Source organism: Anser anser, assembly GCF_964211835.1.
Source record: "Anser anser genome assembly, chromosome: 1".
Taxonomy (NCBI): Eukaryota; Metazoa; Chordata; class Aves; order Anseriformes; family Anatidae; genus Anser; species Anser anser.
In genome coordinates, this window is record NC_139720.1 from 37,970,518 (window position 1) to 37,998,135 (window position 27,618).

Here is a 27,618-nt window from a genome sequence, read left to right on the forward strand (position 1 = left end):
CTCTGCAGGAACCAACAAAGATTCCTTGCTATTACTAAACAGAATAAGAAACCTTAACAGTAGTGTGCCGTCAGTTTACCCACAGAGCCCCCTGTTCCCAGGGCTCTGCTCCACAAACATGTCCATCTACGTCAGTCCTCAGCACCCCATCCACACTGTGCATTGACTTGGCACCGGCAGGCTGTGGCAGACACTGAATTCCCCAGTTTCCCTCTCAATCTCATCACATCCTCCTCTTTACCACATCCTTTCCCTGCTCCTGGCTTCCAGCACTGTTTATAACAGCATCAAAGACTGCAAAGCCTCAAAAATGAAAAGATGGGGCAATCACAGCCTGAGGGGGCAAAGTCACAGACAGCTGAGGGCAGGAGGAAAGGTTAGGGCTTGTCATGAATGTGCAAAGATGCTGTCTCCACAGCACTGCAGAGGATGGAGCCCCATGGAGGCTTGCAGAGCTCATGTTATTCTTGCCCAGGGCACTGCAGAAATTAGTGTCAGTCTCAAAGGAAACATGCAACCCTTAAAGATACAATACATTTTTTTTTCCCAGCACAGGCTACATGAGCTATGAACCAATGAACCAATGGACATCACATCACTGATTTGAAACAAAACTTGAAGATGCAGATATTAGAAAGTAATTCTGTTGATCTTGTGTAATATCACTGGAAGCAGCATAACAAAGTAAAATTTCCTAATGAGAGCTCGATGAAGACCACATTTGTTTAAAGATCTACCAGGATTGTGCTGATACTGAGCATTCCCACTTGGGGTGTGGAGGATTCTGTGTTTTCCATAATGCCTGGTACTTATGAGTCAGTCTTACACCAGGTCTTTCTTCTGCTGTTTGCAAAGCAGTGTCAGGATGTTCCATCTACTTCCCTGGGATCTGTATCAAAATGGAAATTACCCCCCAAAAGTCTCTTCAGGGTAATAAAATGGCAGTCCTGACATTTTACGAGCCATATGGGAAAGAAGGGCTTAAGCACAGTGCTTCTGTTGCTTCCTCTCAGCTAAAGATGACAGTAGTCTGGTTGGTTTTCAAGTTTCTACAGAAAGTTTGCTTATATCTGCGTGGAAAAACAAAACAAAACAAAACAAAACAACCCAACACCACCACCAAGAAACAACTCTTGTATGACATGTCTGGACTAACCTGACAAGCATACTGCATGGGTGATTTATGTTTACAGCAAGGCCCAGAGGTGTCTAAAGCAATCTACTTTCAGAAGTAGAAGTTGTCATATTCTAAATCTGCTTTTAAAGAAAACTGGACCTCGGTGTTACTCTGTCATTAAAATATACAATAATCAGAAGATAGGGCAATGTGTGAGAACAAGCATGTGATGTTCAGAGTTTAGTGAGGTACCTGTTCTAACTGTAGGATGCTTTATGGTTGTAGATTAATGGCTAAGACAACCTTGTTTTAATCAGTGAGTTGTACGAATGATGTTTATGCAACTGATAGACATCCTTGCTGCATAGATTGTAGACGGCTGGGTTTTTGAGAATTATCCCTGTCTTCTTCCATGTGCTGCAGAGGTGCTGCATTGGGTGTTGTTTTATAAGTTGATGTCTTCCTCACAGCTGCAGTGTGTCCCTAGTGCACGTTGTCTGCCCGAGCCCCTGTACTGGTTCTTTATTATTTTGCAGCTACTGTCATTTCAAAGACTTCACATCACGGTGCTAGGGGAAGACGGGAAATGAAAAGGCCTCCTTGTGGGAGACTGGCTTGCTTGAGGTCAACATTTTTTTTCTTTCTCAAGAAAATGTTTCTTCTCAACTGGAGGTGTGTTCAAAGATGGTCATGTTTCATGGCTGTGATATTCTGTTGATCCTTCAGTTATCCTCTCATGTAGATTTTGGAGGATTTTGCTCCGTGGGAGCAAAGAAAATGTTCAAATTCTCATGAGGATAATTCAAACTAAACAGAGGAAGTTTCTTTCTCTCTCCATGGTTGTCGGCAAAGCAAACTTCTAAGAATTTGTCTTTCTCTGTAAAGGGCATGGAGCAGTCAGGTGTCATGCCTCTTTCCCCCCAGGGTTTACTGATCATCTGCCAACACAATGATGCACACTATCAATGGACTTCTTCTCAATTTCCTCTCCACTGCTTTCAGCTCCCTAGAAGTGAGCATGTGGGATCTGTTACATATAGTTGATGCTGTTACAGCTCACCTAATGCTACAATATATGAATATTTACTCAAAAGCCTTATCTTCTCAAGGAATCAACATGTTTTGATCATTTATCTTTCCATTTACAAAATAAATACATACACATATGAAGCAATGATTTTCCTCCATGTGTACTTCTTGTACTCATACCTTCGGCTTGAAAAGAAAAATCCCTTTTGAACTGAATGCCTTGTGAATACTCTAGAGAATAGACCAAAAGATTTTACATCCTTCCAGGATTTGGGAGAAGCTGTGGAGAAGTGTGGACTTTCCACTCAAAGTCTTGGAAGCAGCAACTACAAATTTGGCTAAAGGCCAAAAGAGGAAAATGATATATATGTATAGGGAGAGAAGAACAATAAATCAGCTATCCTTGGAAGGAGTGTGGTCTATTCTTCATCAGCCCTTGTGCCTCTGGCCCTCTGGTTTGCTTCCTGTAGTTCTGGCAGTTTGCCAACAGAGACATTTTCTCTCTCATGCACAAAAAAAAAAAAAAAAAAGAGGTAGCAGCACATATTAATACTGAATTACTTCACTAAAAAGCCTGAGCAATAAAAAGCATTTGCTATGGAAAAAAACAAAAACAAAAACAAAAACAACAACAACAAAAAACCCTACCTTTTTGGCTATATATATTGCTTCTCTGTTATGTTCAGTGGCACTTCCTAGTTCACTGAATTTGTCTCTGCTAGACCTGAGCTGTGACTTCACATCACACGAGTCCAGTGTAACCTCTGAGAAACAGACCATTTAGCACATACCCTTGAAACTCCATTTTAGCTACAGCAACCAGTCTGACACCCCATTAAAACTGCCAGAAGAAGATATACATTTATTTTCAGTATCCACAGCATCTTTTTGCTGCCCAAATGAATCTTTATGTATCTAGTGGTTAAGGAACTGGTTCCTTCAGCCATGCCATTTCAAGGTGCCGCCACCTTCAGAAGCTTGGAATTTTTCTCAGCTTGCAATAAAGCACTTCCCAGGAGTGGAGACCATCATGCTACACAGGTTATCTCACAGTGACAAGAAGCCACTGAACAACTGGAGGTGAGCAAGGTGAAAATCTTATACAGAAAGCTAAGTGCAATGATGTTGCTGCAACCACAAACACCTGGCATGATTGATTTATAGTCCTCCATGACAAAAGCATAGCTGAGGAGGACCTGAGTGCATGAGAAGAATTTACTGCTGTAACTGAAGTCTGGATAAATGTATGGACTAGGGGGGAAGGGAGGACCTAGAAGTAAATGGAAAATGGGGTAAAATCAAATATGGATTTCACAAAAAATGATTGTCTTGAAACTAATGAAATTTCAAGAAGTCCATTCATTAAAAAAAAAAAAAAAAACTTTATTATTATTATTATTATTATTTAATTTACCTGTCAGGGCCCCAGTTCTCTCACCCCCATGCTGCCACTAGCCCATTCCCTAGGCTTCCTTCTGTCACAGCTGCTCTGCTGGGGTAAGTGCCCCAGACACAAATTCTGCAGCTGCGGGGGTAGGACTAGCACAGAGCCTGCAGAAAAGAAACAGGGAACGGTGACCTATTTCCATTCAGGCAAGTCCTGGGCGCACTTAAGCCCACCAAACATGCCCAGTCGCCCTCTCACACTTCCAGAAAGGAAGCTGATGCCCCCCAGAGAGCAGGACTCCAATCTTCAGCCACAGGAGCAGCCCTGTGGTGGCACGGTTTGCTGGGGGATGGACAGCCCCAGCCAGGAGGTGTGGACAACCAGGGCTGGGTCCATCTGCAGCCTCCCCACTGACTGAAAAACAATGCTAAGAGAGCAAACGGGCAAAAAGAAGTAGTAGGCAAAATGTTGACTTAAAACAGGAGAGCATAAGTGGACACAGCATTGAATGGAGAGAGAGAAAAAGACAAAGGTCATGCTATCAGGAAGCTAATGCCAGAAAATAAATAAATAATAATAAAAGAGATTATGTTTTTGCTTCTTAGCTTCATCCTCTTTACTCTGTGTTGCTCTCCATAATATTTTTCATGTATTTCCTACTGCATTCTGACTTCCTTTCCTGTCTCTTAGGTATTTATTGCCTGTTTTTCAGTGTGTTTTCTGTTTACAGAAGTAGATCATTAGGCTTTACAAACTGAAGTTGACCTCTATGTGAAAGTACTCGCTCTGTTTCTAAACCCAGACAAAGCCTGCACATTGCCTGACTGGGGAGACAGAACGTGACTGTGCTGTATGCAACATTCAAAAAAAGTGCTTTAAAGATTTCCCCTCTCTAACCGCACAGTAATAGTCTTTTCTTCTTTACTTCTTTAATTTCAGCTCTGTAACTCTGTCCCAGTGAGTTATGAATCTTCTCTGCAGATGCTGTAGCTTGTAGTGTGTTGCACACCTTCAGGGGCTGAAGGATGGAGAGGCACCCAAATGAGCTTTCCCAAATGAGTTCTTTTGCCATTAGCTCACTGTACAGAAGGGGACTCTACGATGACAGTGACATTTTTTTCTTGAAAGAATAAGCAGATGCCATCTCCAGGAGATGTTCTTGAGCTGGCCAGCTTGTGCAGGTTGGAGAGTGAAAAATCAGGGCTATCCAGTTATCTGTGGTTTGTGTCTGTCTGCTTTGACACCACTTCACAGCACAGTCTTCCAAGTGCTGGAATGAATGTTGGCATCTATCCTTCTGCTGTATGTGATGTCCTTTTATGAGCTAGGCACTCACTAGAGGTAGCCCCAAATGCTTTATGTTACCCATTTTGTACATAACTAAATCTCAGTTTATAAGGATTTACCTGTAGTTAGCAAGTTCTACCTTCCTGCAAATTAAAATTAAAATGAGAGGTAAGAAAATAATTTGTTCCATGAATTAAAGCCTGGATCCTAATCACAGGTGGAACTGTATGTGAGTGCTCCTTTTGAAATCACTGGGATTAATTTCACTAGGAAAGCAGCACACATACTGAAGGGCTCTCTTGGGCCCTTTTTCTTTTTCTCTGTTTGTAGAGCACCTGTAGGAATTCTCCTTTGTTTACTTAATTTTCCGAATTATAGAATGATTTTATGTTGCACTTTTCTGAATTAACAGTGAAGTGCGTGTGTGTTAACGTGTTTGTTTATTCCTTTGGAAGGAGATTCCAAACGAGGACAGTGAGCTAAAGCTTCCAGCCCATTTTCATGTCATGTATTTGCTGTTTTTCTTCCCTCCCTCTTCACGTATGAGTACACACACAACCGCCAAACATTCAGGCAGCAATCTAAATGAGAGGCTGAGCGGCTTAGGGTATTTCCACACCAAAGGACCAGCAGTGAGGTACTGCAGGGGGTGTTAGGGAGTTCACTCTTAACTTTCCCTCCCTAATATAAATACAACGGTCCTTCCCACAGTAAGTCAATGTGGGACTTGCACCCTGTGCACTGGGGAGCTGAAGAACTCTCCACAGCTTTCTGTTACCTTCAGTCCCCAGTTTGAGGAGAGCTCGGTTTAACTCGGTACATCAGGTTGGTTCTTTCCTTGTTGCCCTAACAAACCCTGATTATGTTTTAATGAGAAAGTTCTTTCCCAGCATGTAGCCTTAAATTTGCTTTTCAGCAGGTGGCTTGTGGTTTAACTCCAAAGTCACCATGTAAATCCTGACAGTAGATTATACTAGTTAATAATATAACACTCAGGCCCTGGGACTTCAACTTAATGATTCATTTTCCTTTTATTATTAATAAATTCTGCCCAGTGAAAGCCCGGGTGAGGAAAAGAACTTGGCTGGATTTTTTTGATTCTGAGTCCTTCTGACACATTATCTTTTAATTATGTCTCACTTTTGTGCTTTTGTAGAGTGGTGATTTTAATGATAGTAATGAGCTTTATCACGAGTGAGTGAGGTATATAATTTCCCAGTTGCAGTGCGCCCTGTGAGATACTGGGCTCCCTGCCCCAGGAGAGCTGACACCTCTCAGCACCTGGCGGAATTATAATCTCAGCTCCCATAAAACGCTGCTGTGGAGAGTGAGTGGCTCCCATAAACTCTTTAATGTTAAGTCTCTTTCGGTTTTACATGTAGAATTGGATGAGCAAAGGTTACCGGAGTTTCGACAGCTGGGACTAACCCCATGTGTGAGCAGCTGGGCTTGAAACTGAGTGGCCCACACAATGAGCACATGCAAGATTACACCGAGTTTCTGTATTGATCTTCGAGGTGCTTAGAAGAGAAAACTGAATTCGAAGAATGACACGGTGTTTAACAACCTTGTGGTTTCTCTCCAAAATGGTTCGGTAGAAATCCTAATTACCAACTGCATGCTAATCTTGCAGTAACAGTTATTTTTTCAGGAAAGTCCAACACTCAAGTGACAAGAGAGCCAGTCGTTTTAAATGATGTCTTTGGTCTCCTCACATCTCCCTCGTTTGCATAGCTGGGGGAACGGAGGGGCTTCACAGATGAGGTGGGAAGGGACAACTCCAGAAGGGCCAACGGCACACATATTTCCTTCTTTTCTTGTTCCCAAGGTTCCTTTTTTCTGAGTGCATGCTGAAGGGTGTGCCACTGACTGAAAAGAATCAGCCACCGTTAGGCTTTTCCCTGAGATTACTTTTATATTAATGCCACTCCACTGACTCCATCACGATTGCTTCGGTTGTACACGAGAGGAAAACAGGAACCTTTCTCCTCCCATTACGCATGATGGGAGTTTACACAAAGGAATAAGTCTAATGTTCTAATGAATATTAATGTTAAAAGAATCCAGAAATGATACAGAAAATATATAATATAGGCGCTTAGAAACACTGGCATGGTCTGGTGAAAAGGGAAAACATTTTCCTTGATGTGTGATTTACCAGCACTAAAATACAAATATGTTGTGAGATGATCTCCTGCAAAATAGCTGTAATAGCAGGAGAATAAAAAATAACTTGTATTCTTGCAGACTGGTGCATAGGAGCTCAGAGTCTCTTCACTGACCAATAAAGCACCCTTTGTTGTCTTAATACTGTAATAGAAGTGGTGATTTATGTGTTCTTAAATGGCAGAAAGTGCAAATCCCTGAACACAGAATAAGGTTTAGCCACAACAGAACATGCTTTGGAATAAAGGCCAACAAAAATCCAAGCCTAGCAAGCCAGTTTAGCTTCATATATGCTCCTGTCAGTATGAACACATAGTAGCGAACTGATTTGTGGCTGTGATTCTCCACACTCTTGCTCTGAATACATAACCCCCTTTTTTATAATTGTATTGAAACATAATTTTATCCTAAGATATTGGTGATACTCAGCTGGGATTTTTTTTTTTTTCCACAGAGGTTAGAGAGAGGGAGGAGTTGCAAACCTTACATGTGTACCATGCAGTGAAGTGCATGTTTGACAGTTAGCTGAGCCTTGACCTGTGTGCTTCCCATCTTGCATTAGTAGGTTGCTGTATTTTGGTTCTGAAGTGCCTATGCTGTGCTCAGTCCAGTCTGCTGGAAGACCACACTGGCATGCACTCAGCCCTGCTCATGCCTAAATTATCCACATTAATGAGACCCTGGTGCCCATTGTGTTCAGGACCTCCTGACACAACCTCTTACTGGGTTTACTTTTAAAATATGGATTATTGGTTGAGAGAACAGGCTTGGACCTATCTTTAATTGATGGTGAGACATATCCAAAGTGTTTTAATATTTCAAGCTCAGAATATAAGTCCTGCTTCACAAAAACAGTGGGAAAAACAGAGATATTTAAATGGCTTTTACCCCTGATCATTTTAAAAGATGCTGAAAGTGTGTGTAGATTCTCCTTTTATGCAAACTCTGCTTAGCATGAGAGGATGACCAAAAAGCAACAATAAGCCAAATTTTTGCTTCCTGTGTTGTAGGCCAGTTTTGCCTCTTTTTTTCCCACTTCCTCCATCCTCATCGTATCTTTGAGTAGCCTTGGATTTGCATTATGTACCGGTCATTTATCTAAAGCCAAAATAGTTTGCAGTGCCAGGTGCGAACAGTCAGAGCATAGCAAGGCACTGAGCACCCGCTGCGCCCGTCACTGTGGGAGCCCCCAGAGCCATCATTTCAGCTTCGAACATGCGTGGCGTCTCAGGAATTCCCTGGTGGCTGACCACATGAGCGTTTGCTAATACCACAGTGGCAGAGATGCCTTGTGACTGACTGGCCATACTCTCCCGCCCTAAAACTACATACCAAAGTCCCGTATAATTAACTAGCATCCACCTTGGGGAGGTAAAAAGATTGACATGGGGAATTTCACAGTGATGCTTACGAGGTGCAATGCACTAACAAGACAATTAGATATGAGCTGTGTCCCAAGGCAGCCTGGCAAAACCGACCGTGGTGGTCCCTCACAATTTGCTTGGAATTGCTATCTGTCTTAGTCACAACGCAGAGCCCTGATCAAGGCAGAGCCCTGACTGAATGGCTCACAAAACGCGGCATGCTCTGTACCTCTCCTCACTGTACTAGTGTATTATCTTCAATAATGCATTTTAATGTACTATGTGGGCAGAAATACTTTTAGACAAAGTTTTACAGATAAGATGTTTTATTCTATTCTGGTTCTTTTTTTTTTTTTAAACTATACCTTAATTCTCTCATTCGATGGTTGTGATTTAACCACTTTATTTTTACCAATAGTTGCTAAGCTTTGTTCTAGAACGCTTTGTACAGTTTATCACAGGAGGACGATACCTTTAATAGCCCAGCCTAAGCTTCATCAAGACAGACGCTTTCTTGGCTTTCCCTTGCAGCAAGTAGCTTTCTGATCCCACCTGCATCCCCAACTGCTGACCTGTTCCCCCCCGTTCCTTAGGTGGCCACTGTGGTGAAGAACCAGTACTGCCTGTGTCCCACTGAGCTGGCACTTACAAGTCTGCAGGACTTTTTGGGTGCCCATCCGGAAAAAAGGTCTTCAGATTATTTCTTTTAAAAACAAGTGATTTGATGACACTGCTTTACAAGCCCCTTGCAAATGGTCTGACACTCGTGAACACACTGTACATTTATTTGCAAGAAAGGGAAGACCAATCTTCTGTCATTAAGAGTCAGTTCACACTCTTGGGTAATAAAAGCTGAAGGGGCAGGAAAATGGATCAAGAAAACCCTAATTCACTTTGCCCTCTGATTTCTGAGCACTGTACACTTTCTCCTGCCAGGTGTCTAATACATATTTCTGTCCTGGGAGCTGAAGTCTGTTGATTTCATCTATGTGTAGCAATGGTCTGGAAAGTGCTGATATATATGTTCAGTTGGCCAGTGTCAGAAAGAAGAAAGTTTTGTGGCCACTCAGCGAGACATAGTTCAGATTCCTGAGTATAACACTTGGCACAAAAAAAAAGCAATCTTTGCTTTTGAGTATTTAGCCTTTTTTTTTCTTTCTTTTTTTTTTCTTTTTTTTTTTTCTTTGTAGATCTGCGACTATGATTTTGCAGAAGGCTGTTAAAGGCATCAGTATTTGCAGCCAAGGTATTTTACAACTATATTAGCATGTTCCTCCTCTTTGTCAACCTACATCCTGCATGAAAGAGGCTTTTAAATTGAAGTTTCTTGTATTGCATTCAGAGGGAATCAAGATGAGCTTGCCCTCATCCTGAGCTTCACTTCAGACTCCATCAGGTAGAACTATCCTTGATAGCAGCTGCCAGGATGGATTGCAGATGGGAAAAGAGTGAGAGAAAGTGAGGCATGTAGACAGGCCCAAGGTTCAAAGACTCACGCTGAAAGCTTAAAATGCACACGGCTTTAGAAAGGGCATAGCTGGGCAGGTACCAATGCAATGTGTTCCCACGGATTTAATTAAGAAGCTGTTTGTTACATGATAGACTCATTTTTTTTTTCACATATTTTTCATAGTACCCCAAGATTGCTTGAAGAAACAGTGGAAGCACATTGTGAATGATGCACCCGACTGGAAAGGAGTTGAAACAGGACACTTAACAGGCTTTCTCTTGTCTCAGTGTTTAGGTGTAACTAATCCCAGAATGTGCACGAAGCCATCTGTGACTCTGACAGTCAGAGAACACATCATTTAAGATAGTGAAGTAAGAAATCCTGCAAGCCCTAGGAAAAGATTATTTGATATCAACTTCAGCTTTTTGTATCTAGCTTGAATGTGAACAAGCTTCCTTCCCCTTCCCCTTCCTAGGCTAACAAGAAAAGCGTATTTTCCTTGACCGTTCCTTAAATGTTGAAGGTATCTCACAAGAAATGCAAATATTATGACAATGTTTGTTATTCAGATACTTTTGATGTGCGTACGCTGCTTGTGAAAATGACGGGAAAATACTGGGAGTCACCAGAAAGCATTTATACAACTGGCAGCGAAGGGGAGGGGAATTCGGGGCGCATGTGTCCATCTGGGGGGTTTTGAGGAAGACAAAGCTTGCTTTCTGCTGCAGTGAAGGGAAAAGATTGGGTGGGTGTGGGCAGGAGAAGGTATGATTGTTTTCTCTGTGACAGGAGGGGCTAGGGAAAGTGTTTATTTCTCTGTACTAGTACAGGAAATGTCTTTGTTTATGCATGTCTCTGTGGTACTGGAAGAGGCAAAGTCTTTCTCTCTGGCTGCAGGGATGGATTTTTTTTTTTTTAATTATTTTTTGCTTAGGCACAGGGAAAGGGGAGGTTTATTTTTCTGTCTTTTTCAGTGGAAGGGGATGAAGGGAGGTCTGTCTCCAGATCCACCAGCTGTTTCCAACAGGAAAACATGCGCGGTCGGCACAGATTTTGAACAAGGGTTGCGCGTAGGTAGGAGAGTTCATTTCGACGCCGTCCCAAGCTGAGCAACTGCTCAGACATCTATTTTTGGCACGAGTGACGTTCGCACTGACAAACCAGGCATCCAAAGCATTGTGCTCGGCGGAGCACGTTGTGCACTCCGGGAAACGAGGCGGCTGTCCCCTCACACACACAACCCCCCGCTCCCCTCCTGCGGGCTCGGGGCAACGCCAAAAACCTCTCTTCCCTCCGCCATTTTCCAGTTTCCACCCCACTGAACGTTTCGGGTGCCGTGTCCCCGCACCCTGGGTGCCACCTTTGCCCCCCCCCCCCCCCAGCCGGCGGTGACCCCCTTTTCGGTGCCCGTCACGACTCCCTCACGGGGGGCAGGCCGCGTCCCAAGATGGCTGTGCCCCGGGGGGGCACCGCCGGCCGGCCGGGCGCTGAGGGACGGGCGAGGAGCGGGTGTACGGGATGAGCGGGGGGGGTTCCATGGGGCGTGCGCTCCGCGCGGGGCCGTTGCGCGGCCGCTGTGGGGCCGGGCGGCGCTGCCCCCCTCAACGCCCCGGCGGGTGGCGGCACGGAGGGAGCCGAGGGAGGAGCGGAGCGGAGGGAGGCGGCCGGCGGGGCGGGCATTGCCCCCGCAGCGCGCTGCTCGCCGCCGTTCCGCCGGCCGAGGAGGAGGAGGAGGAGGACGAGGAGGAGGGCCCCGTCCGGCCGCCTTCTGCTGCCCCCTCCTCCGCGCGAGGGGACCGGGGCGACCGGGGCGGGGGCTGGGGAGGTGATGAGCTTGGGCCGGGGGCTGCTGCGGCGGCGGCGCGGCTGCTGCTGCTGCTGCTGCTGCGGGAGGAGACGGCGGGCCCTCGGAGGGTCTGCCCGGCGGGCCCGGGGCCAGGGGGATGCGGCGGAGGACGCGTCTGGGTCCCGCTGTAGCTGATCGGAGACGAGAGGCAGCCGCCGAGCGGAGAGGCCGAGGAGGAGCGGAGGAGAGGCGCCCTGACATGCATTTTCCTCTCCCTCCTCTCCAGCGGCCATGTTAACCAAGAAACCCTCCGCTAGCGCCGCCGCCGCCTACCCAGCCGGTAAGGAGGGGGCCGCCGCCGGGCGCCCCGCTGCCCGCTCCGCCCCGGGCCGGGCCGGGGCGCGGGGAGGAGGAGGAGGAGGGCGAGGAGGAGGAGAAGGAGGAAGAGGAGGAGGAGGAGGAGGCGGCCGGGCTGCCGCCGCCGCGGGGCCGTTCGTGTCGGAACAATGATCCGGCCCCCGCCCGGCAACGGGGCCCGGGGGGCCGGCGGGGGGCTGCGGGCTGCGGCTGTTGCGCGGGGCGGTGAGTTGTCCTGGGGGAGAAGGGGCGAGGGAAAGCGATAAATAAACCCGGGGACAGCTCGGGAAAACGACCCGGGGAAGGAGGAGGAGGAGGTGTGTGTGTGGGGGGGATAAATAAATAAAAATAATGGAGAAGCGGCCGAGGCGAGACGGGGCGGCGAGGCCCTCCGCGCTCACCCCTGTGCTCTCCGCAGGCAGGGCAGGGGACAGCGGCCGCCCGCTGCAGTCTTCCCCGGGCACCGGAGCCGGGGTGGCCCGGGCAGGAGCTGGGACCGGCCCGCCGTCGCCCCTCGCATTGCCGCCGCTCAGGGCCAGCAACGCCTCCCACACGGTGAGCACGGGCTCGGGGCGGGGGGACGGGGCCGGGCGGGGGGGGGGGGGGGGACGGGGCGGTGGGGGCCGGGGGTCGCCACCCAGCGCCGCCCGACGGGGCGCCCGCTGCGCCCGGTGGTGAGGGTGAGGGGCTTCGTGCGAGCTGGGCACCCCCAGACCCCCCGAGTGCGCTGAGGAGAGGCTTGCTCACCCCTCTGCCCCTCCAGCCCCTCATCAGTCCGGTTTTACAGCTCATTTTTCACTCACAAATCACCCCCCCCACCACCCCCTCCTTCCAAGAGGAGCTGTTCTGGTAAACGCATTTTTCGAGCTGACATTATTTTGGCAGCGGGATTAAAGGGTCGCGTGAGCCCCGTTGGTGAAAAATGAAGGCTGCTCTCCCCTTGTCTGTCTGGTGAGCTCGGGCCGATCTCTGTCTTCCTGGAAACAGCTATCGCAGCGCGCGGGGGCAAGGATTGGATGGCTCCGACTTTATTGCTGCGGTAGTTTACCTAAAGAAATGAGCACCGATGGCATGAAAAGGATGTTATTTTCCGGTTGTGTGCTATCTCACATTATCTCCCACTCCTAGTTAATCTACTAGGAATGAAACTTCCCGAGTATGCCTCTATATATGGATGAGAGAGGGTATCTCTTGTCCTGGAGGCACGACGGCGTAGAGAGAGGGGTCTATAGGCTGTCATGTTAACACTAAATATCTGAAATTTTTATTGCATACATTTCCTTTTAAATTAGGAAAGATTTCAGACTGACCCTGAGAGGCATTGATGGCATACTTTTCTCAGAATTAATGAGTTCTTCATGGATGCTCACATACTATCTTCGTAAACATATGGCAGAGCTTTAAATGGTAATGTGATTATGGGCTGGTGGAAGGTGAAACTATGCATTTAGATATTAGTGTTTCGGTGACTTTCCGTGTAGCTTCAGGGGTAAAAGCGACTTACTCAAATCCATTTATAGAAAGAATTGGCTTAAATTAAAAAAAATGCAAGTGTACGTAGGATGTTCTCAAAAGGAATGATGAATATTCTGCAGATTCAAGGTGGAGCTGCATACTTAAGAGCAACATCAGTGTATATTTATGTAGCTAGGATATATATTTGAATTGTTCATTGCTATCAAAGGCAGGGTTTTGCACATTTGCATTCCAGTTAAGTGCTGGTTGATTTTAGAAGTGGAACGGTGGTTTAATTTTTCTTTAAAAACAGAAAATAAACATAGTACCAACAGCCTGGGCACCAGTCGTGAAATTGCACATAGAGACGGGCCCACAAATAGCAGGGGCCCACATGTAGCAGAGCCCAGACTTAATTTAGGATTTGAGAAGGCCCAGTGGTCCAGCTGTGTATCTGGGGCTACCAACTAATTTTTTAAGTACAGAACCCTCGTATTTTTATACATACATATATGTGTGTATGTGTATGTTATGTATAGTGTCTATAGATAGATGCATACATTTTTATGTACGTACATATATAAAGATGATGTCTTTATGAAAGCATGCAAGGAGTGTTTGAGCATTATATTTCTGTTTCCAGTATTTTTATGCATACATCATTGTGTATGTATGCATATGTTTATGTTCAGCATATATGCATGTGCGTATACGTACATATAGATGGAATACCTAATGGAAACACTCAAGGGTGATCGAGCATTCTCCTGCTGTGTTTCAAGTCCCTCTGGATTCTGACTGTTGCAAACCCTGCCTTGCCTTTGCGATACCTTTCTACTCTACAGTATTTATTTAGCCTTGGGTACTATTACAGGAATACCTCAGACTGCCTCTGTGAGTTCTGTAGGTTGTTATTTTGTGGTTGGCTAACATAACTTTTTGCGGTAAGGATCAGATGTGACATCAGAATGCTGGATTTTAACCAAAAAAATGGTTATATATGTTATGTGAGCATTCTCTAAACTTCAGGCCTACTGACCTCAGCTGACACCGACTGAAACGCAGTGGGTTTTGTGTCCCACTACTTCCTCCAATCAAATCTATTTGAAATGGAACATTTCAATTTTCCTAAACCGTTTTGTTTCATTGTATTCATCTATATACTGTGTTTTCATCCCCGTTGTGTCATTTTAACTTCTCTAATAGCTAAAAATGAAACGGATATTTCTCTTTTGTGTTTCAAACTCTCAGAGGCATAGTTTACTTAAGTGGTTCAACTTGCCTGTGGCTGCCTGTGCACGTGTGCATTGTGTGTACACTGATCGTGAGGAGAGACTGAGGTGGAAGAGGGTTTTTTTTTTTTTTAAGCCAAAAAGTTTTTCTTTGAATTCAGACAGACAAGAAGTCCACTACCTGTCTTATTTCTTGCAGCGGTTGTGTGATCTAGCCTGTAGCAGAGCTGTTGTCTCTCTCTTCCCAGTGACGTTTGGTTGTTTGGCAGGGCACAGCAGCGTGGGGGGGGGAAGCGGGGAGATGCACGGGCTTCATGTAACAGGGCAGAGGTTTTGGCTGCAGTCTCTGCAGTCGCAGCAGCCTTTGTTGCTAAGCAGACTGTTGTGTGTTGTACCAGGGAAAGGTTTTGTTTATTTTCAAAGATTTGTGGCTTCATCCTAGGCATTTTCTTGCCTGTATCCATCCGCGACTTTATCTTTTTGGATGCTTGCAATGGAAAACTCATTTCCAATGCCTTGCCCTCCTCGTTTTCCTCTCCTAGTCATTGTTTTCTCTTTTGAAGCCTTAAGTCTCTGCATTGATGATCGGAATCGTTTCCTATTTGCTCTGTCCTGTTTCATTACGGTGTGCTTGCATCCACTTGACATGCTGCAGTAGAGATTATCTTGCTTGCCTGCTGCTTTGCTCGTGTAAATCCCCACCCGTCTGTGAGTCTCTCTCCCAGACTCTTGTCTCCTGCCTACCTCCATCTCTGTTCTTTCTTACTTGGCATATGTCCCTACGTCCTGCACTCTTCCTGTTTCTCTTGCAGTAAAGCAGTCTTAATCTTTTTCTCCTCCTGTCCAGGACTGTAACAACAACCCATTTACAGTGCCTCATTCAGTGCCCTCTTTCTTCAAGGCCTTTCCAAGATTTCCCTGCAGCAGGCCTGTTTTCTTTTGCCACTAGGGACGAGTGTCTAACCATATGCTTTTGCATCATTCAGCCTTAATCTTGAAATTATATAATTAAACAATAATAATTTATGATGGAACAGAGATCCCTGGACTCTGTTACCTGAAGATCTGGTGGATAACATGCTGCAAATTTCTGTTGTGTGCAGCTGTTTTAAAGCAAGTAAAAACAAAGAAAACATCTTCCTACTCTGGTGTGTTTGTGTAATAAATTGCCACAGAAATGCTGTCGTGTTTGAGTGGAAATAAGTATGCAGTCATGACCTTGCTCTGCCTAGGTTTCTTTGGGTGATTCTTCTTCTGCATAAATCTTATGCTTAGGGGGAAAAGTGAAGCTATCTAACTTTTTTTGGGAGGACATCTGAAACTTGGGCTCTAACGGTTGGTGGCTGTGCTATGGGGAGCGCAGAACATCTGGGCACATCTCTCCTACATGTGCACATCAGCTTACCTGAAGGCACGATGTAGTGTGCACGGAGTGTCCTTGTTGATTTCAACGTGCGTAATGCACGGGGGTGTCCCACGAGTACTCAGGCTCACTGCATATGCACAGCGTCACCCAGACAGGTGGAAAGGAATTTATGAATCAGTATCGCTCCTGAAGCATAGTTCTGTCCCTGAAAATATTTGCAGTATAAAGTCAATGTTAACTTTTCAAAAATAAGCTTATGTTGGCCGTGTGTGACAGCAGCAAAAAATCCGAATGATTTTTTTTCTACTGCTCTTGTTGAACACAAGCTGTTTCGGACAAGGGCTTAGTCTTTTTCAGTGTATAAAACCCACACTCATAATAAAACCATTATGATAATCCTGCATTATTGTTATCGTGCTAATTAGCAGCTATTTTTAGTTCTGCACAGAGGAATGCTGTTGAATTCATTTATCAAGGAAAAAGGGCCTTTTGTACATTTATTCAGGCTGTAGTCAACCAAATAGGCAGTGAAGCGTGCTACACCTGATACCATATGCCTCTAGCGTGTTAGGCTCACTGGGGCTGAAACTGGCGTGCCTGGAAGTACTGTAAAGAAAGGGGTTTAGAGTGTAGCATCTATTCTTTTAATAAGTTATTACTTTGGCATGGTATTTCTCATCTGTACAGAGTAATAGCAGATAAAGACATCTTATTCCCGTGCAGTATTTCTGCAGGACATCATACAATTACCTTATTATTGGGATTCATTTTATAAATCCTTCTAGATTCGGACTGATGGCAAAGTCTTTTTTCTGGGGTTTTGCTTAAAATAAAATGATAATATATAACTGAAGCATGGGTCAGTCTTGCATAGTTCTAAAGGGTGTTAATAGCACACCAAGTATGGGTTTTATTTGTTTGTTTGTTTGTTTGTTTGTTTTGTTTTGTTTTACAGAAAAGATGGAATGTGGTACAACTGCATAATGTGTTAAGGGTTTTGGAAGACACCATGTAGAATAAGTATTTGATACTTATCAAATCGGTTAAGTAAGATGGCGTTGGATCCTGCAGACAGTCATTCCAGCCTTGTAGAAGGTCTTGAGACCTCATTGCACTGGCTGAGCGGCACCTCAGGAGAACTGTCAGTTTGCCTTCTTGTTAGCAGGATGGACTCAGTTTTATGCCACCACTGTGTTGTAACACGTCTGTCATCTAGGCGTAGTACTGTAGTCCACTTCTGTCTTTAAATCCATTTCAGGAGGGGCGGGGAGGGAGGAGAAAGAACAAAATAATTTTTGCTTGTTTTTTTCTTGGTGTCTCTGTTTCAAAGATTGCATGAATTTTTTTCAGCTTAGCCATCTATTTCCATAAACTGAGCAAACCAAAGTTAAAGCAAAATCATAGCAGTGATTTTGAAGTTATGAAACACTGCAGTTAGCAGAAAAAAACCTGTAATATTTGCTGTTTTATAGTTGATGTTGCTAGAACATTCAATATTAGCTCTTCGAGTTCAAGCTTACCCGGTATTTCAATATGTTTATGTAAAAATGGGTGCATCAAGAAGTTTTTGAAGATGCATGCTCTAAAAATACGCAAATCTTAGGAGGTGTGTATGGGTCTGAGCACAGGCAATGTGACACTGTAGTAAGTAAGGTGTGTAAGTGTGTGCAGGTTGTTGGTTGTGTGTGCGGGTTGTTGGTTCTGCAATGTACGGGCCTGTCTGCAGATGCAGAAGGGAGACGCATTATAAACCTCTTGGGCTTGTGGTTTCGGATGAAAGGCTGATGGAGCTCCTGCGAACCGTGAGCAGTTTGCTACGGGACGAGAGGGCTGTGGCCCTTTGTAGCTTCCCAAGCCCATTAGCTGTGGTTTGGGGAACTTAGAGCGTCACCGGTGAAGCCTGCGGAGCGTGTAAGCAGTGCAAGCCCGAACTTGACGGCAAATCTCAGACAGCCGGTAGGCAGAAGCAGATAGGCAGAGCAAAGGGCTGGGGAGAATCCAGCCCTCGGCTCATCCTGACAGGAAACAGAAGAAAAGGTGGTGGTTCTTCTGCAGCGATGTGTCCGATACCTCTGAAACTCCCGTTGGGGTTTTTGAAAGAAACGTGAGCTGTCATCTCCCCCACAAGCTCTGGAACAGAGCCTGTGCTGATTTAGTGGCTTTTCTTCCACAAAGAAAACCAGTGCTACTGTCTGCATCTGCATTTGCATTCCCCAGCAGCAGCTGACTGAAACTGGCAAAACCGGTCACTTCAGATTTGGGGTGAAGCTGGGATAATGCCGGTGATTTCATTCTGCTGCTTGCAAAAAAGAAACCTATGAGCAGCAAGGGAAGCAGTGAGGCTGCCTAAAGGTACAGGAAGCAGAGCTACATGGTTTACGCTTTAGAGATGTGTTTACAAACATGCTTTTAGGAAGAAGAACTCCTTAGTCCCAGTGGACTTTTGAAAGTGGACAAATGTTTGTGTTTTGTTTTTCTTTCAAAGCCCTGGTACAAAGCAAATAACCGAAGTTTGAAGAATTACGCAGCACGTCTGTTGAAACGTGCAGTGCTCGGGAAGGGCAGAAAATAGCTAACTGTGAAAACAGGTGACTCAAGGGGAAATAAAAAGAAAATTAATTCAAAATGTGAACTGTGTCAATGAGCACTTGGGCTAAGAAATTCTGAGAGACGTTTTTCTCCCCTATGCTGTTTCTTCCTCATTGGCCGTACGTTAGTATTATCTGCTCCCGGTTTATCTAGGTATGTGCTGCCTTGCTGGTCAAGCAGCCCTGCAGAAGAAATGTTTGTACCTGGAATTTCCTGGCTGAAGCATTTGTGGTCTGTACAGTTACTCTGCTGCTTTGTTGTGCATTTCTCTCGTAGGCAGTTTTGCCATGCAGCATGCGCTGAACCTCCAAACACATCTTACTAACCAGATCCAGTTCTTCTGAGGTTCACCGCGTAGCAGCTCTTGGGGCCAAATTCTCTTAAGTTCAGTCACTGCTGCATATACAGGATCAGGACAACCTTAAGGAGACTGTTGCAGGAGTGTGCTTCAAACTTGACCTGAAGGAATTCCCTGTAGGCAATTCCCTGGTGCTTTTGAGACATTGAACCAGGAAGACAGTTAATGTCAATATCCTATATACCTTCCTTGTGCTTGAATGTTACAGGTGCCTTTGCTCTGAATTGCCATTGTGTGGTGGCACTTTCTATGAGATCAATCAAATTTGATTGCACGAGCTGAAATTGCTCTGCAAATAAACCTACGCAGTCCAACTGCAGTGATGAAATAAAATGGACCAGTCATTCAACGTGAGTCAAAATGGAAACAGGAGAACAGTGAACTCAGCAGAAACAGTCCCTGAGAGCTCTTGTTCTTGCATTGCGTGAGCTTTAGAGCTGCAAATTTCAAAATATTATCCAAAGGCAAAGCTGGTGTGTCCAGCTAGTTGGATATTCCTTGGGAGCAATTTAATGAAATTACAAAGCCAAGTCGCTGCCATATCTGTGTGATACCGTAACAGAAGCAAAAAGTGTGCTAGAATCTGCATCGCACGTCCTGGCTTTTTCATTAGGAAGCACTTCTGCAGTTGCAGGACAGATTTCACTGCCTCGTATCACAGCACACAGCTGTCGTTTTCTGATTTCATTTCAGCAACCTGAAGTGAACAGGGAATGTGTTTTCCTTAGCTGCATAGAAAAAATAAGGTTCAGATTAAAAGTGCTCTCAACCCTGGCTTGATCATCTGTCTGACAGTATCTGTGAACTTTTGGTTAGTAATTTGGCATAAATATTAAGGCTGGTGAATCAGCTGGAGAGACAGCAGGGGAATTCTTCCCACGTCTGTCTAAGACCAGGCAGAAAAGACAGACTAATTATCCTCTACTTTAGAGCAAATGAGGAATTTTAAGGACAGCTATTTTAGTGGCAAGTATATGCTTGTAAATTTCCTGTTTCTCCTTAAAAGTAACAGGTTTCTTGCACTAGCTGTTTTCATACCCCAGTACTTCCAGTGTTTCTTTGCTTGAAAATGCTGAGTGCTTCTTCTCCCTTGTGCAAACGGTAAAGAACAAATGTAATTTTTAAAATCAACTAATACTTTTTCCATCCCTTTAAAATAAAGTTGCATGTATGCTCTTCAAGGCAAAGATTTTCTTTCCATTCTAGTCTGTATCAGGCCCCAGATCTCATCTTGGTTAAAAGTCATAAGGCTGGCGTGGCAAAGTGCTGAGGGATATACTTATGCTTATACGTTGATTTGAGTGCTTTGCTGAATAGGGAGTGTCTCAATCGCAAGCAGTGAATGGCATCTCTTGAACTTGAGAAATGTCCAGGTTCTTCTCCTCTTTGTGCAGGTCACAGCACATTCCTCATTGCTGAAAATTGTGTCTGGCGCTTTTGATACCCAGCTAGTTTTAGAACAAGTTAAAATTTTGATTTCTGAGAACAGATGACTAGGAGAGCCTTAGCTATGTAAGCTCCAGCAGGCATTATATATTGACCTCCAGCATAAATAAAACTGCTACTATGAAATCTGATTTAATATCCCTCAAGCATACTTCTTGATGTAACAGGACTGTTGCCTTGAAGGTTCCTTGGAGGAGTTGTTCACTTAATGTTGTGGCACACCATTGACTGCCTTGTTACAAACATTTCAGAGAATCACCAAAGTGGCATTTGAGAAACTAGGATCTGGAGAATGTAACGGCATCTAGTAGTGTCGTAGCATATATGTTGTATTTTTTTGAATTAGCTGTAGACAGCAGAATTTTAAGAAAATACTTTGTTTTGTGGTGTTTTAGGCAGGATGTTGGGTTCAGAATGAATGGTGAAGCATAGAAGAGTTTATGCCTTTCCTGTTAACTGGGTATGTATTTATTTTCAATTTTAGGTTGGAGGCAGTAAGCACACAATGAATGAGCACCTCCATGTTGGTAGCCATGGACAAATCCAGGTTCAGCAGCTGTTTGAAGATAATAGTAACAAGAGGACGGTTCTGACAACGCAGCCGAATGGACTTACACCACTAGGCAAATCTGGATTGCCAGTGGTTCAGGACAGACAGTCAGAGAGTGCTCACAGACGACAAGGGAGCTCCAGCTCTTTAAAATCTACAGATGGAACAGGGAAGGTGAAAGCCTCCGTTATGACACCAGAGCAGGCAATGAAGCAATACATGCAAAAATTAACAGCTTTTGAGCATCACGAGATTTTTTGCTACCCTGAAATATACTTTTTGGGTCCAAATGCAAAGAAGCGGCAAGGTGTGATTGGTGGTCCAAACAACGGCGGGTACGATGATGACCAGGGGTCTTATGTGCAAGTACCCCACGATCATATTGCGTACAGATACGAAGTCCTGAAAGTTATAGGGAAAGGAAGCTTTGGGCAGGTGGTGAAGGCCTACGATCACAAGATGCATCAGCATGTGGCACTAAAAATGGTGAGAAACGAAAAGCGTTTCCACCGCCAAGCTGCGGAAGAAATTAGGATTCTGGAACACCTCCGGAAACAAGATAAGGATAACAACATGAATGTTATTCACATGTTGGAAAACTTCACATTCCGCAGCCATATCTGCATGACATTTGAATTGCTGAGCATGAACCTGTACGAATTAATAAAGAAAAACAAGTTTCAGGGCTTTAGCCTGCCTTTGGTCCGCAAGTTTGCCCACTCAATTTTGCAGTGCTTGGATGCTTTGCACAAAAATAGAATCATTCACTGTGACCTTAAACCTGAGAACATTCTGTTAAAGCAACAGGGTAGAAGTGGTATTAAAGTGATCGATTTTGGCTCAAGTTGTTACGAGCACCAGCGTGTCTACACTTACATTCAGTCACGTTTTTACCGTGCGCCTGAAGTCATCCTTGGTGCTCGTTACGGGATGCCCATAGACATGTGGAGCTTGGGATGTATTCTAGCAGAACTTCTCACCGGTTACCCACTTTTGCCTGGAGAAGATGAAGGAGACCAGCTGGCTTGTATGATCGAGCTATTGGGCATGCCTTCCCCAAAACTTCTGGATTCATCCAAGCGAGCCAAAAACTTTGTGAGCTCTAAGGGTTATCCCCGCTACTGCACCATCACAACCTTGTCTGATGGTTCCGTAATACTTAACGGTGGACGCTCTCGGAGGGGAAAACTACGCGGCCCGCCAGAGAGCAGAGAATGGGGTAATGCATTAAAGGGATGTGATGATCCCCTCTTCCTTGACTTTTTAAAACAGTGTTTAGAATGGGATCCTGCTATCCGTATGACACCCAGCCAGGCTTTGCGGCATCCCTGGCTAAGGAGACGGTTGCCAAAGCCTCCAACTGGGGAGAAAGCCTCGGCAAAGAGAATTACAGAGAGCACTGGTGCTATAACATCGATTTCCAAGTTACCTCCGACTTCAAGCTCAGCTTCAAAACTGAGGACTAATTTGGCACAGATGACAGATGCCAATGGGAATATTCAGCAAAGAACAGTGTTGCCAAAACTCGTTAGCTGAGTTTGAAAAACCCAATGCTGTTAATACAAGAGATACAATGTGGCTGAGCCTTATTTGTATGAAAAAGTAGCTCAGATAATACATTTTTATTTGCTCAGTAACTTTATTCATTTGTATCTTTCAGCACTCATTTTAAATGTAAGAAATGTTGATTTTGTTTTTATAAAAACACGGGGACAATGCTTTAAGTTTTTATACTTATTTTTTAAAATGTTTGTCTTCTACAGTACAATTAGCCTTACTGTAACTAGTGTGACACAGTAATAAACATCAGTGGCAGGCCACTGGTTACAACATGATTGTCATGCATTGCAGCGTGGTGTCAAAGGTATTAACCTTTCTCTTCCATGGTTCATATTAAGTTTCACCTGGGGTAAATTCGTAAGGTTCTTCTGGAGTTTATGGGTATGGGTCTTGATCCTGCAAACACTAACACCTATGCCTGACTGGACTCCAGGGAGAATTCTCAAAGAAATACAGTTAAGCACCTGCAAACTTGTTATCTGAAATGGAGCCATAGCATGTTATATTCTCATTTTCTGAATGGTAGCCCAGAAAAAGTAGTGGTATCACTTAGTAATGATACAGTAACCGCCTGTGGAATGCTTTCTCTATTTGGCAGTAATGTTTTTGATTAAAATGATCGTTCAGATGTAATGCAAAAAAAAAAAAAAAAAGAACTTCTAGGGCTAAAATAGACTCTCTACTGTACATGCCATGTGCTAGAGTGAGAGGAACAGGCCTGAAAGAATGAAGCTGAAAGTATGTCTGTTCCTCTAAATCTGAAAGTGACTGATGAGTTGCTTCCTAAACCTGAAGTCAGGTAAAGCAAAACATTCTGGACTTCATTTCAGGTATATAACACTGAGGATTCACACTGGGTTTCTCTCTATTTTTTTCTATTTTCTCTCCTCATGTGCAGCTTGGCCTCCCTAAATCACATAGGCAGAAGTGTTTGTTTTGTCATTTTTATACTGTAACTTCCAGACTGTTAATGCTACATGGATTTCACAGGTTGTTTTTATTTCTTCTGACAATGTCTATCTGAGTGATTGTAACCTCTCCGGTACATTTACACTTCAGATCAAATCTGTATGTAGGGGCAAACACTACGTTACTGTATGGTTTTCTGTAGACAAGTACCTTTCTTTAGAGAACATAGGTGTAGATGCAAAGATCTGCTTTGGAAAGCTTTTCAGTTGGCAGGCACCATCTTAGATACTTACTAATACAGGAGAAATGTCAAGGAAAAGGTAAATGACTGGAATTTGGCATTTGTAGCTGAAAATGATTTTGAAGGAACAGTTAGAGATATGTATAGATTTGTTCATGTGTGTGTGTGTGCTGATGTTTGGTTTTTCTTTTTTACTTTCCGTTATATTCATGGAAGAAAGATGGTCTTTACTGAGGAATAATATCTAGACCTACGTGAGAAATACTTACACATTGTAGCATGTTTTCAACAGGAACAGTTTGAAATCTAAGACCAGTATCTCATCACATGCAATGACTGTGGTCTACATTAGATGTATAAAACAGCATATGAAAAGGGAATTTTAGATAAATAGAATATAATCTAGAAGGGTTTATGGATGTTAGGATGAGAGAGACTAGAATGGATTGCATAAAACCTCAATAACTTTACTATAAGCAACCTTTATATGCACAGATCTTACTAAGTTACATGTACAAATTAAGAAAAACACTTAAAGCATGGTCCCCTGAGAGGCCAAGAAAGTTTCCGGTTAAGTTGTTCTTCATGTTCATTAAGATTTACCACTTACAGCCTAATTTTTTTTGTTTGTTTGTTTTGGTTTGTTTTTAATTTAATGTAAGACTGGGGGAGGGATAGAAGTATGAAACGACAGAATTCTCAGGAAACATATCACTCAACTTCTTGCCAAAAAGTCAACACCTAAAGAAGCTCCAAAAATAATTTCTGAGTAGAGGATGGTATTTGTTGATTGATAAATGTAAAAATTAGAGCATCAATCAACCATCTTTATTACTTTTTTATAAAAAAAAATCATTTCCTGCCTCTAGTCAAAGTAAATTATTTAGTGTTTAAATGTTCACAACTTTATACAAGGTGTGTAAGTGCAATATGTAAACATGTGTGAAATCATGTTAAAAATGAAATATAGTAATACAGCTAAGAAAAGTAGCTTTTGGAATATGAATATCCAGTAAGTTATGGTCAGTAAATTCTAAGTCTGGAAAAGAGATATATTAATTTTCCTATAAAATTAGCTGACTCCCATGACTGTGGGAATACAGTACCATGTATTTTTTTACAGCAACTGGGATTCTTTACTTCCTCCACCAACTACTTGGCTTTACCACTCCTTTCTACCTAGCTCTTTCCGCAAAAGTTAAGAAATGGGGTTACTTACGTGAGGGGTGGAAAAAGAATCGCCTCCCCCGTAGTATATTTTAAAGATAACCTTGATACATGTTCCTGCCTTTCATGACAATTGAAGACGAAAACATTCATAAGGTTCATGGGTCATTAATGGGCTAAAACCACTAAATTTTCTTTTACATGTAACCAGTTCTTAATGCCAATAACGCATTTATGACCAACCTTCTTCATAAATGCTACCGGAAACTTTAAGGCCAAAATATAGTGTGCAGAGCTATTTTTTTAACCCAGATATAGTGGAACTTCCTCTATACTAAAGAAGCAGCTACATCAAGGTTTCTAAGTTATGTGGCTGCTTTTTATTGTAGCTTATTTATACGTGTAAAAAAGGAGGGGGGCGGGGGGGAGAAGACGTTGCCTCTTGCTTTGGTGTGATTTTATTATAAGGGCTCTGATAATTAGGCTGATAGAAGTTGGCTTGGAAACAGTGCTTAGTCTCACATGTTACCATTGTCTGGAGATGTCTGAGCTATTTTCAGATTTAGTAATAGCACAGTGTTGTCTTGTCTTTGGTTGCAGTCTCACTTGGCTCAGTTTCTTGCACCACTGGAGTGTTCATTACCACTGAAGTGTATTGGAACAACAGAGTGATGCAAGATGTGTAGATTAACAATAGAGGATGGATTGTGCCCTTGGTGTTAACAATGTGCCTTTTGTTACCAATGCCATGTTGTAGGGCATGCATCTTGGCCTCTTTAACCCTTTGAATACTGGATTGTAGGGATGAAATCTATTTTTAAACGCCGTACCTGTTTTAAAACATCCTGTAGATTATCGAGGCCTTAACAGAAACAATAAGGCAATCACACTGCTGGGGTGGAAAGGACACTCTGTTCTTGTAGGACGTCTCACTAAGGGGTTAAAGACGGCCCTTCCTCATTGGTTGTACTTCAACATCAAATTGATTTTTTTTTTTAAATAAATTTTTGTTACGGTAATACTAGACAGAAGTCAACTGTATTTGTAAAAATTTACCTCAGACTCTTTAGTTTTATAGTGTGATTTAATCCCAGGGCATTTGGTATGAACCAAAGTGCATTCCTTTTATATGTGCCTGGCTCTTATAAAGGTGGCCAGGGATTTTTACAATTTGGGTGCAAGGCACTTAAGCCACTTTTAACTTGGTGGGTGGTTTGAAGTTATAAATGACTTCATGGGAACGTTGGAAACACTTTAGACACAAGTAGCATTGGGCAATATTAGAATCTTTAGGAAAGGTGTGCATTATTTAATGCTCTCCATATTTTTAGTATTTTTTTCCATCGATATTTGTGATAAGTACAAAACACTTTCTCTTTTTCCGGTCGGTAAAGATTAGAATATTGCCCAGTTTAACGCTACGGTAGCATTTAAATAAAACAAAAACATTTGTGAATTATTGTTTTGAGGGGCTTGTACATCTCTGCTACAAATTGTAATTACTCAGTTCGACTGCTCTACAATGATGTCTAAGCAGTAGCTTGGGGTTTTATTGGGCAACGACTTAGACACGTGACTGTAATATGCTGCAACTGTGTGTACTGAAAACATGTGAAAAACGATTGAATGTGGACTGTGTATATATGTATGTATACTTTTCTGTGAGATGCTGCTGTTGCCACTTAACATTAAAGATGTTGTAGTGGGGTTTTAATCCTAGTGGCCAGTTTTATGATACTGTATGTATTGTACAGCTGATGACAGGAGTTAAGACTGTTCTAGTGAATATTTGTTACATTTTATTGTTGTGGCCAGAGATCATTTCAGAATAAAATTTTATGTCCTACTTTACTTCTCTCCATTGTAGTTTGGGTTTTTTTCTGGTCGTAAAGAGAGCCCTTGAAGTGCTGGCATTCCTTAATCACGGAAAAGCCTTATCTTAGCCCACTGAAGTCAGTGCCAGCCATGCCTTTGTCCCCCAGAAATGCCTATGGTACCTGTATTTAGCATTTACCTGTTGCTGGAGGATTATTTTTATGCTGCTTTATGTGTCTTGACAGCCTTGAATATTGCCCAAGGGCTGCTTTTGGCGTCGAGTTTCTAAAGTTCTTCTCAGGACTTAGGAAGTAATACATTTCTTGGTTTATTTGCCTAGCGAAACCATCCTTGGCAGGAATTTTGCCTGCACTGGTATTTAAATGTGTTATGTTTTTGTTTTGGTTTGGTTTTTGTTTGTTTGTTTTTAACTGACTTTAAATTTTTTTCAAAATGAAAGTAGATCTGGTTTTATAAGATTTTTTTTTTCTGAGAAAGAGGCAGGGTATGTGATTTATTTCTTTGAAAACTGCTGTAAAAAACAGATTTCTGCACTGATTTTTGCGTCAGACTGACTTCAGAAGTTGTCTGACTTTGTGAAGTCCCAGGATACTGAGAATTTAGATTGGTAGATTGGGTTGAACTCTTGTCACATATAAATCCAGAGTAATTTCACTGCTTAGTGCAGTTACTATGAGTAACTGGCCATGTTCTCTTCTTTGTAATGCCAACATACACCCAGAGCAGCTTTATTGAAAAGCCTCCCTGATTCAAGCTAGCACAGGCTGAAAACAAGGGATTTTAACAGCCCTTCTATGTCTGCTGTCCAGCACAGTCAGGAGATTCCAGGCCATGAAAAGCGTCAAGATTAAATATAGATAAACACTGGTTACAGCCCCAAAAGAGCAGTGAGCCAAAAATTACATCTGTGTGGATTAAAACCTATTTGTTAATTACTGTGTTCCTTTGAGGAAAAAGGGCAGTTTA

General features: G+C 43.4%; 1 protein-coding gene across 4 annotated transcripts; it reads left to right on the forward strand.

Moving 5' to 3' along the window:
• The first annotated feature begins 10,510 nt into the window (after positions 1-10,510).
• Positions 10,511-26,667, forward strand: DYRK2 (dual specificity tyrosine phosphorylation regulated kinase 2). Of its 4 annotated transcripts, none has more exons than XM_083832906.1 (3): positions 11,411-11,926; positions 12,362-12,498; positions 20,874-26,667. In XM_083832906.1, the coding sequence occupies exons 1-3, from the start codon at positions 11,878-11,880 to the stop codon at positions 22,473-22,475; spliced, it is 1,788 nt and encodes a 595-aa protein (XP_083689032.1). In that variant the 5' UTR covers positions 11,411-11,877; the 3' UTR covers positions 22,476-26,667. The 4 variants fall into 4 exon arrangements, with proteins under 4 accessions (XP_083689033.1, XP_083689032.1, XP_083689031.1 ...); XM_083832905.1 differs by lacking the exon at positions 11,411-11,926 and adding an exon at positions 12,014-12,168; XM_083832907.1 differs by lacking the exon at positions 12,362-12,498 and having other exon boundaries at positions 10,511-11,926.
• Positions 26,668-27,618: the final 951 nt, after the last annotated feature.

Bases quoted from the DNA above. Each gene is read 5' to 3' on its own strand.
- DYRK2 (XM_083832905.1), top strand. From the start codon at position 12,093: ATGATCCGGCCCCCGCCCGGCAACGGGGCCCGGGGGGCCGGCGGGGGG. The intron at 12,169-12,361 runs GTGAGTTGTCCT...TGCTCTCCGCAG, and splicing joins TGCGGCTGTTGCGCGGGGCG to GCAGGGCAGGGGACAGCGGC. The intron at 12,499-20,873 runs GTGAGCACGGGC...TTTCAATTTTAG, and splicing joins CCAGCAACGCCTCCCACACG to GTTGGAGGCAGTAAGCACAC.